The sequence below is a fragment of the Pseudopipra pipra genome, chromosome 3, assembly GCF_036250125.1.
Source record: "Pseudopipra pipra isolate bDixPip1 chromosome 3, bDixPip1.hap1, whole genome shotgun sequence".
In the NCBI taxonomy this organism is placed as follows: Eukaryota; Metazoa; Chordata; class Aves; order Passeriformes; family Pipridae; genus Pseudopipra; species Pseudopipra pipra.
The window spans coordinates 74,152,236-74,162,750 of record NC_087551.1 but is presented as its reverse complement, the minus strand read 5'-3'; the positions used below and the strand labels follow the sequence as shown (position 1 = coordinate 74,162,750).

General features: G+C 46.3%; 1 protein-coding gene across 5 annotated transcripts in view; it reads left to right on the top strand.

Annotated features, from left to right (window-relative positions):
• The first annotated feature begins 389 nt into the window (after positions 1 to 389).
• Positions 390 to 10,515, top strand: part of GRIK2 (glutamate ionotropic receptor kainate type subunit 2) — a 365,319-nt gene continuing 355,193 nt past the window's right edge. For 2 of the 5 annotated variants that reach the window (XM_064649887.1, XM_064649886.1), the window contains exons 1-2: positions 390 to 534; positions 5,723 to 6,127. In XM_064649887.1, the coding sequence (XP_064505957.1) occupies positions 6,013 to 6,127 (115 nt within the window). In that variant the 5' untranslated portion in view covers positions 390 to 534; positions 5,723 to 6,012. The remainder of the gene's footprint in view (positions 535 to 5,722; positions 6,128 to 10,515) is intronic. The other 3 variants (XM_064649881.1, XM_064649883.1, XM_064649882.1) reach the window with 2 other exon arrangements.

The following is a 10,515-nucleotide window of genomic DNA, read 5'->3' as shown; positions in this document are numbered from 1 at the left end:
AGTGTCCAACCCCTACTCCCTCCGCGTTCACAAAACGGGCTCAGGGACCCCGATTAGGACCTCGGACTTTTAACGCCTTGAAAATTCGCCGCCCGGGGAGGTTGGGACCTCTGCGGAAGCAGAGGCGAGAGCGCTCCTGTTTCGTCGGCCGCCCGCGAAGTCCCGCGGCCGCCGGTGGCTCGGGCAGCGCCGGGGGCAGCGGCGACACTTGGCGTTCTGGGGAGCTGACGGCGGCGGCCGCAGAGAAAGCGAGTTTCTGCTCCTTTAAAGGGCGCTGTGCAGCGCTCCCGAAGGGAGGCGGGTCTCCCTCCTTCCTCCCTTCCCTCCATCCCTCCCTTCTTCCCTCCTTCTCTCTCTCCCTCCTCCTCTCTCTCCCTCCTCCCTCCCTCGCTCGGGCGCCGCTTGCCGTCGCCGTCAGTGGTGCCCGGACACCGGCTGCACAGCAGCCCGGGCTGTCCTCGGTGTCCTGCCACCGCCCTTCCTCCCCTGCCTCCGCCTTCCTCTCCCTCCCCGATTCCCCTCCCGCAGCTCAAGGTAGGAGGATGTCCCGGGGTCTCCGGCTGTCCGCCACGGCCGGAGGGGTTGCATGCAAGTGAGGGGCTGCGGGAGGGGGAGGGGGGCGGAGGGGATGCACCGTGGCCGCGTCGTGCCGAGAGCTGCACGATGGCTCTTGGCCAGGTGTCTCAGGGTAAAGGCGGGTGCTGAGCTGGAATACCCAAGCGCTGCTGCCGCCCGGCTCTGTCCCTCACTGTGGGGAAGGCAAACCTGTCGTCTTCCTCTCTTCCTCCCACCTCTGTTCCACACCGTCAGAGCCACCGATGTTCCCATGCTGGAAGTGGAGGTATGGGAAGGGGGGCGAGAGGCCAGGGCAGCGCAGCCCCGCGATGCACACCGCCTAGTGCCCGCGGCAGCCCGGAATTCCCTCCCACAGCCGGAGCGCTGCTCCCGAGACGGGCTCAGGGAGGCCGAGCCGGTAGCACTGAGGATGTGCCACCCGCTCTCCTCGGGGAGAGGAGGTGAGAAACGGGCTCTAACTTCGCTAGAGTTGTGAGTGGACAATAGTCTCTGCTTCCGTGAGGTCTCCTCCTGCCCCCACCGTACGACACAGCCAGTCCCCCTTCCAGCTTGTTGGCAACCCTGTCATTTATTTCTGAACAAAATCAGCATTCTTTGGGTGAGCATCCATCGCTAACCTAGCCAGGGCGCTGACACTCTGTGGAAAGCAAGACATTCTTGCCTACGGAGTGGAGGCATGATTACAAGAGCCGTGTGCGCACCGAGAGAAGGAATGAATACATTGTAATGAAAACCTCTCTTCACGTTTTCCTTGGAAACTTTTGGGGGAGTAGAGAAAGAAAAACATTAAACATCATAATTTTACTCCCAAAATCTTATATGGCTTCCCCAACCCCAAAACAAGCTGAAGGGACCAAATGCTAATATGTAGATAATGTCATAAATATTTGTTCTTGCTCCTTAAAACTTGCAAGAAAGTGTATTTCTGTGATAATCAAAAGTGCCTGAACAAGTAAGTCTATTACATACTCAGTACATTAATTAGAAGACGTGTCTTTCCACTAGCTAAAAATTAATTACTATCTTAAAATGTCACTAATCACTGGTGCAACAGAAACTTGTTGTAAATTTGGACTGAGATAATAACAAACAGAGAAAGACCTATGGTTTTGTTACAGCTAGTGGGAGTGAAATGCCAGTGGGCCACAATGTGTTTTTAAAAGATAATATCAACATTAATTTGAATACTTTAGCAAACATTTAAAAAGGGAGGACTGTGTTGCTGCTTTGTCAGCTAAGCTGCAATTCTTGTTTTTAGAGATCTGGAGATGCTGGATAGGTGTTGCGGGAAGCTGTGGCTCTCCTCACACCAGATTGCAGGAGGACTGTGGTGGCACGTGAACCTGAAGCGTTCGCAAGGACTTGCCAAAAAATGTTCAAGAAACATTTAGGAGACCGTATGTTATACATATACTAAATTTATATTGGTTGTTGTTGGGAGGGGTCAAAATAGTAGATTAAGTGACATAAAAACCTCATTATCGGTTCTTAGAGACACAGCTATGGCCTGAAAATAAAAGCCCATTCCTTTTCAAAGTAATATGATAAAACTATACATCCCAGTAGGTGGCAGCTAGCTGAAACTGGTTAACTTTTACAGTGATAACAGCACATAAAAATAAGATCTGATGAGAAAAGCGCCTGATATAATAAGGCAATCAGAATCACATATCTCCCCTTTCCAAATGAAACATTATGTACATAATATACACCATTTATACTTGACACACAGCTAAAAGTGTAGCAGATTTTTATTAACTAGAAAAGATGTAAAGGCCTCAGATTGTCTATTCTTCTTTCCCTGCCTATAACTGGATTACTGTTTTTCATATCAGCTGCACTTGAACATTGTCCTTCTGTATTAAAGATGTCCTTGTGTATTAGAGATGTGTTACCAGCATGTATAAGATAGATGACCAAACAAATCAAAACATATATCCAAGGAATTGTAGATTTCCCTGTTGCTGATCACTGAAGTGTGGAGGGCAGTTTCACATAGACTTTAATATGAAAAGAGCTGTGTAACAGTGGTGACAAGCTCTCAAAACACAAGACCAGCTTATCCATGACATTTTATTAGGAATTTGCAGCCTTTGAACTGTACATATCACTGGGGAAGAAATATGAAAGGCACTAAGAACCTTTACTTGCTTTAATATTGAAATCATTCTGGAGGGTGCACAAAGGTATCTTTTTAAAGGGTTCCCTTCCTTTTCCCTTTCCCGAAGAAGAAGTGAAGTTAAACTCCAATTAACAGAAACGGAGTTCAGGGTGGTGAAGATTGAGGCTTGAGTTAATTAGATAGTCTATAAGTGATCTTCAGTCACCAAATATAGTGAGTTCTAAACATCTGATGTCTCCTAAGATTTACTTTTTGTATATAAGGAATTGATATTCTTGAGGAAATATTTCTGGGTTAATTACGACTTTTTCTCAAGGTGGTAGCTAGGGTTTGAAAGAAAGGGGAAAGAATGTTCACGCAGAGCATTAGGTGATGTGTGATAGCAGATAAGGAGAGCGGTACTCCTTCTGAAGCCATAAAATGCCACAAAATAGCTGGCTAGCTAACATAATCGAGGATATAATATATATCTTTAAAGAAGCCGATAACAGATTTTAATTTTCTTTCCATACCGTGAAATGACTGGAAAGGATGACAGAAAAGGCGTTTTGACACCTAGAGCAGGGGCGGCGGCGGCCGGGAGTGCTCTCCGCGGTGCTGAAGGGGCCATCGGGGCCGCGCCGGGCGCTGTCCGCGGTGCTGAGGCCGCAGCCGGCGGCGGGGGATGCTGGTGCGGGGGGAAGGAAACCCGGTGTGAGCCTCAGGCGTGAGACCAGGGGCTGCAGCGTGGGCTGCTGAGTGTTTAGTAGTAACAGGAATTAACCGCAAGTTGTTTTGTGATTCAAATTCTAAACACCTCAGTGAGTTAGGAGCTCTGTTGTGCTGAGATTACAGGTAGCTGTAATTTTTTTTTTTTGAGACCTGATAACAGCAGTCACTTTTCCCAAAGTTTATCTCTTGTTTAATGGACTGAAGTTGACCAAGAATATTATATTTTCAAAACTACTTACCAAAACTAAATGAAATAAATAAATAAAAATTCGGTTAGGCAGCAAGATGCATCTGAGCATTCACAATTAAAAATATCTCTAAGGATGTCTAATGTCCTTTATTTCAGCGACATCAGGGAGGGAGTCAAAGAACTTTCATAGTATTCACGTGGGTCGGTTTTATTTTTCCTTCGACTAAGATAAAATATAAACGAGTAGAAGAGAATAAATGAAATAGAAAACAGAAGAAAAAGCATCTCTCTGCGTTTTAACTGGGAGATATTCTAAGTGTGAACTGAAGGAGTCGCTAGATATCCTTGCTTTTAACACCAGGTGTTCTTTTTAAAGTGCTCCAGTAGTCAAATCGTGATTGAATCCCCTGCTAGACTGCAGAACTAGCCATTCATGATAGTTATTTTTGACACTGCAGTTATGCCTCCATCTTAAGGAAAAAAAAAAATCAATGATGTTTAATAATCCCCTGGCAGAACATACATTTCTTTTCATCAGCGTTTTACAGTGTTTCAACTAAAAGTGTGCAGAGGAAATCAGTAATGCAAGATAATAAAAAGTTACTGTGAATTGCTAACACTTTTAAGGATGCAGAGGACCAACACTACAGGTTATAATCCAAATGCTGCTGTTACTTATTTACATGTCTACAACACATGGATGTTATTTAAGAACAAACTGTAACTCACCTCTGCCATGCTCTGCTTCTGATAGATTCCTCAGAGTGCTCTCATTAGCTTGGTATCATCAGTATTTATTTCTGTAAAGTTAGGTTTATTCTGTGTTCATCTGTATGTACCTGTGGGGGAAGTCTCGCAGTGATATTTTCTTTAGTAATAAAAGGCAGGGAGGGAGATAAAGGAGACAAAAGACATCTGTAGACAGAATGTAGAATAAAATGCATTCATTTTCCTGGTGGGAAATATAGAAATTATCTTTTAGTGTTTGTAATAAAGCTTAAGTAGGTTCAGCAAGAGCTTCACTTAGATTGCAAAACCTGACAGTCCCAATTCAATGTATTTCAATGGATTCAGGCACACAACCAATTGTATTTCCGAGGAAAATCTGAAGTAGTCCACAAAATGAGTTTATCTTCTTTGGAACACCTGGCCAAAAGACAAAGTCTGTGACTGCATTTGAAGATATAAACTCAGTATCCCATTATCAAACTGGAAAGTGTTATTGTTCTCACTGAGGACTGCAAATAACAAACTACATAGATCTCTCAGTACAGGGAGGAACAGCAACATTTCCATAATAGTAGAGTGAAAGGAAAGCAGAGTGCAAATAAGAGAGTGGCAGAATAAAGTGAAAATCATAAACTAGTAAATCCCCAAGTTACTGTCTGTTAAGCAACATTGCAATTCCACTAAGTTTAGAGAAACAGGTTTTTGCATTCAACAAGGTTGTTCTAGTACTGCCGATTTCTGTTTACCTTGCAAAATCAGGCTGGTGCTCTGTAATCATTGTGTCTGGAGTAAGTTCCTAAGGATGATCAGTATACAAGCCATTGCATTTATCCTACTTCATACATTAACATGAGTAACAGTTAGTGAATGTAAATATCATGATTTTTTTTTTTAAGCCAGAATGTTACTCTGATAACCTGCATGACTTTGTTGTCAGCCTTCTCTTTCACAACTCTAAAGATAAGTAATTTCGAGCCAGGCAGTCAGGTATTAAAATGCATGAATTGATTTTTACAAAAATGATTCCCTTCTCCCCTGTAGCACACCCCCCACACCTTATAGATATTGTTCAGAACAACTGAAATACTAATAGCAATTAGAAGCATGTAAATAAAACCGAGCTGTTTTTTTCCTTCAACAATGCCAGGCGATCAGATCGGTTGCATAATAGAAATAGGGAAGGCTGTCTGGCAGGCAGCCTTAAGCAGAGAAGAGCTATCTCAATTTCTCTCACTTAATCTTGGCTTCGCGTCAGAAGCTGTGCAGCAGTGCAGTAGAATGGGAGCACGGCAAAAGCTTCGCCAGTGAAACGGCTGGTGCTCGCTATGTGGCGATGCCTCAGCGATTTCTCGAGCTGGATTACCTATTGATTTTCCTCCTTTCTTGCCTCCCAGGTTTACTCGGCTGGACATTGTGTGTGTTTGGATTTCTCAAGGATTCTCCCCCGACTAACATGGATGTCCCACCATTCCTTGCAGTTGAAGGTTGCTCCTTGGCGCAGTGAATGAAGAACATGCAGGGATTGCTAATGGGTTTGGGAAGCGTAGACTCTCTCCTCTCTCTGTGACCATGCCGTGATCGTGTCTGAGGGCCATCAGTTTACGTATCCTCATTCTCACCCTACCGGGAAACCTGACGGCTTAGAAGGGGGAAGTAAGGCAGCGCGTGTGTGCATAGAAACATCATGAAGATTATTTCCCCTATTGTAACTAATTCAGTCTTCAGATGCACCGTTAGATTCCTTCTTTGCTTACTGTGGATTGGATATTCTCAAGGAACCACACATGTATTAAGATTTGGTAAGATTTCTCGACACTTTTTTCATTGCTCATTTAAGCCTGAATGTGATTTACGTAGGATTGACTCAGAAGGGGATGCTGGGGGAGAACTGGGACGTGCTAACGGAGTCAGGCACAGAAGTCCCTCTCTATTTTGCATCCGGAGGGATGAATTGCTGTGTGTTTTTTTCTGTCGCTGCAGCTCATTGTAGCCCTAGTAACGGCATGATGATGATGATAATTATAATAACAATACAAAAATGACTGGCAAACGCGGTTGCCTAAGGCTCTGCGCAGCTTGCATGGCTTCCTCGTAATTGTTTCCATTGTTTTCCTTTATTGTTTCCACAGTAGGGGAAAGCGTGGCTAATACGATGCTTGATGTACTTGATCAGTTAAAAACCTGTCAACTAGTTGTTAAGTTTCGGCCGCCCGTCTCTGATCCCCCCCCGAGCCGATCCCGTGCGGGCGCAAGGCTGTGAATTGAGACCTTTGGGCTGATTTCCCTTGAAGCGTCTGTCTACTTGCTTGACACTTGAGTGGCGTTTAGGGTTAGAGAAGAGATGATTTATGTCTTGAGCAGTGGTCGTGAAAGAGCTTTTGCGGTACCTTTCAAAAGCACAGCATTTCTATGCGAGAAAAGTTCCATGATTTCCCCTCTCTCCCGAGGGGGAAAAAAACCCACGTAGATCAGAATGAAATTTCAAGGAGAGTAGAGCGGGTTTACAATTTAAAGACTATCCCAGCTGGACCGTGGCACTAACCATAAGAGGTCTGCCTGTGCATGCGCGCGTGTGTACGTGTGTATAAGCAAGCAAGCGAGGGAGAAATTCCAACCGCTGCATCCCCTACAGAAGTTTTGCGGTGAGGAAAGACAGGACGGAAAGTTACCCGCAGGTCCGAGCGGGGCTGTGCGGCCAGGGAAAGTCGTCCGGCGCTAGTCCGGGGTGAGCCACGAGAGGAGTCCCGCATCAGCGTCCTTCTAGTCGCCTGGGCACCGCAGGCGAGCCACGGTGGGGAGGGTGGCGGAGGGGACAGGCCGAAATTTGCTTCCCTAGACAAGCGGCATCCTCTGTGACTGCCCGACAGCATGGCTGGAGGGAGGAAGTGAGGCTCTCCCTCAGTCGCACTGTTCATGATAAACTGTTGTAGCCGCTACATTCGTTTCTGTGGGACACTGAAAGCTCTTGCCTTTGCCTGCGAGTAGTGACTTGGTTTGTGTCTATTTTAGATAGATCTCATTTAAATCAGCACCCCCGCACACACTTTTATATGGAGGGGAAGGTGAGTAATGATTAAAAAGTAACTAGGCTGTTATCCATCCCGTGTGCTGAATTCCTAGCTGCACTTTTTTTTCTGCTTCCATCTGGTCTAAAGGTGGTGCTTAAGTTACGTTGCTCTTAGCAACCGTCTTCAGGAATGCTTGTTCCTTTAGACATGGCTAAACGGGTCCATATATCATTGTGGGGTCTATTTTGCAATCAGTCCCATACATAATTATGGCCGTGAATAGAGTGCTAGGACTGCCTGCAGTCTGGCGCTGTCCGGCCGTCTGTCCTTCCACGAACCGGGATTCCTAACTGGCCCCGAGGGTTAGTCTCTAGGAGTCTGAGTTACACTCAGGGGTAGCTGCATAAACAGACATCTTCTCGGCCACAGCACTAGCAAGCGTGTGTGTGTGAACTTTCCTTCTTTAGCATGGCATTTCCTCTGAATTTCCTGTCCAGTGTACCTGTAGAGACAGCCCTGGAGAGGAGAGATTTGGCAGTGGTTAGAATAATAAATAATTCCGAGGCTGAAAGGTAATACAGCGGGACTCTGGCATCCAGTGACATAGTGGTGCATGTACCAGGTTAACTACTCTGGTCACACAGCTGGCCAACGAGTTGTGCTCACTCCAGCGTTTGTAGCAGCGGAGTAGCAATTCCGCATCATGCTTTTTGTCTTTCAAAAGAATTATCTCCAACCCATCACTGAGTCTTAGAAGTAGAAAGGGAACAGTTGGTTAGTCTATTTTATTATGGAGAATGTTAAATGTGAGAGAGCACAAAGAAGATTTTTGTCCTGGTCATCCAGGCCTGTTGCACATCTATGTTTTAAGGAGTCTGGATTTAGCCTAGTCCAGGTGTGGAGTGACTCTGTGACCACGAGAGAACTCCCGCTCCTTCCCCAAAGGCTGACATCTCTGTCACTGTGTAGGGCATGGCGGGGAGGACGGAAGGAATAGGGAGTGAGCAGTGAAAAAGCTTTCATTATTTCTGAGGGGGAATGCCCCGCCTCCCCCTCCGGATTCCCGTGCTATCTGTCCCTTTGGGATGTCCTTGCGACCAGGAGGACGGGATGCCGTGGAGTCGTTCCCGAGAAGAAGCGAGAGCTGAGGAGATTCCCTCCAGAAGGCAGCCTGCCAGCCCCCGCTCTTCTTCCTCAGCCAGCAGCACTATGGCAACAGGGGAGAGCTTGAAGCCTGCCAGAACTGCAGCCCCCTCATTCCTTCTGTGCAAATTAGCCACCATGGATTCGCATTGTCCTTCCCACGGCTCCTCTTATGTTGGGACTAGCCGGCATGTCCTTTCTCTCCCTCTTTCTCGCTCTCAAACTACCTTTTAGCAACCACACAGGGAAGTCGAACGGCCTGGGCTATCTGTCAAATGCGAGAGGTTATTTCTGCCTGCGTCTTAAGGAGGAAACACGGGGAGAGGCTTGTACGATGGCATTGTTCCCTCCCCAGCGACACTTGCTCAGACACCTGGACACCCGCCTGCTGCTGCTGCTGGAGTTAGGCAACGTGGTATTGGGGCATCACACCTGCCGCCCTTCCTAAATGACGCTTTGCTTCATGGGGCATGGGACCAAGCTCCCTCCCTTCTGTTTCTGAACAGTTTCCCATTAGCAAGCCCAGGAAACGCTGGAGGTTAGGCTTGTGCATACGGTATTCGAGAGTGGCAAATGGGAACAGTCTTAAACCATTGCTGCGGATAAAAGGACAGGTCCCATCTTGATGAGGGAGAAAACAGCAGCCTAGTATTTGTCTCTCCGCGGTGCTAAGTGTGATTGAAACCTTCTCCTTATCACTTGGCACCGAACAAAAGCCAAAATACCTGACCGCTGGCAGATCAGTTACTTTATCGGGGATCATGTTTCGTAGCTTTCTGATTCACTGCTCCTGTGTAAGCACAGACCCAGGGCAGCGGCTTCCAAGAAATGGTAGGGAACTCGGCGGATCCAGAGCCCAGCCGACCTGCCTCTCTGCCCACGGCCACTGGGCAGGTCAGCCTGCCCTGGCCGGACTCAGCCTCTCGCCCCCCACCCCCCTTTTCCTAGGTCACCTCGATCTACCTTTAGCTCCTGAAGGCATCCCAACACCTTGTCCACGAAATTCTGAATTAACAAGCCATTAAGAGCTATCAGTGGTCAGTAATTGCTCACCTCTCTTTTCAGAAACCCACTCCTTGTCTTGCCCAAGGCAGTAAAATCCCGGGCTATTTAAACCCCCTCTTTTCCCACCTACTACTACGCGTCAGCTCTTTGAAGTCTGGAGTGCTCTAAAATGCCCTCATTTATTTAAACTGCCTCTTTCCGACCTTGTCTCTAGTCCTGTGATCAATTCGCCTCCTACAGCAAAGGTGGGAAGGGGGACCTGTGACTGGAAGGTGAAAGCCGTTTCCCCGTTGCATTTTCTCTCGGGTAACTCATTATTCGTGAGTGTGGTGAAAGACTAAAGACCTCCATTGCAGGGGGCTCAGTAGCCTGATAAGTGATAACCCACTTTGTGTGATGTTTTATTTTCTTCAACACATTCAAGAAAGGTAAAGACAAGTAGGGGCCTATACCTGTAGTTTTGACTTTTTGTTGCTTTGGAGTTGCCTGACTTCAAGCAGATGAGAAAGGGAGCTGAATTCTTTGTGTTACAATAAACCATAAAGGAAGGGTGTATGTGTGCGCGTGTGCATGTGGCTTCTTGCAACTTAAAAGCAAAAGAAATTCAAGACAGCATGGAAAAAAACTTTTCAAGGAACAAAGGGAGAGTTTTGAACTCTTACCAGAAATATTTCCTACTATTGATTACTTTTTTAGCTTTTTTTTTTCTAAAATAAAACCCTACACCAAAGCCTCACAAAGCCTAGCACTTTCCTGATGCCCTACATAAAACAAATAGCAAATCAAACCTTACATAATCACGTACTGTTTGGGACCTTGGAAAAAAATCCCTAATTTCTTAACTCCATTGTGGGAACCCCAAGAGGGGAATTGCTAGATGCCTGAGTCTTCCTCTGTGAAGATTTAGCACGGGTCTAATCTGACATACTTAGTTGAGCTTCTTTGTCTCAAACAGATTGAGTTTATCTCCATGTAATTGTTTTTACGAGTTCAAGTGTGGTAAAATCACAGAAGAGTCTGGCTTATTGCAT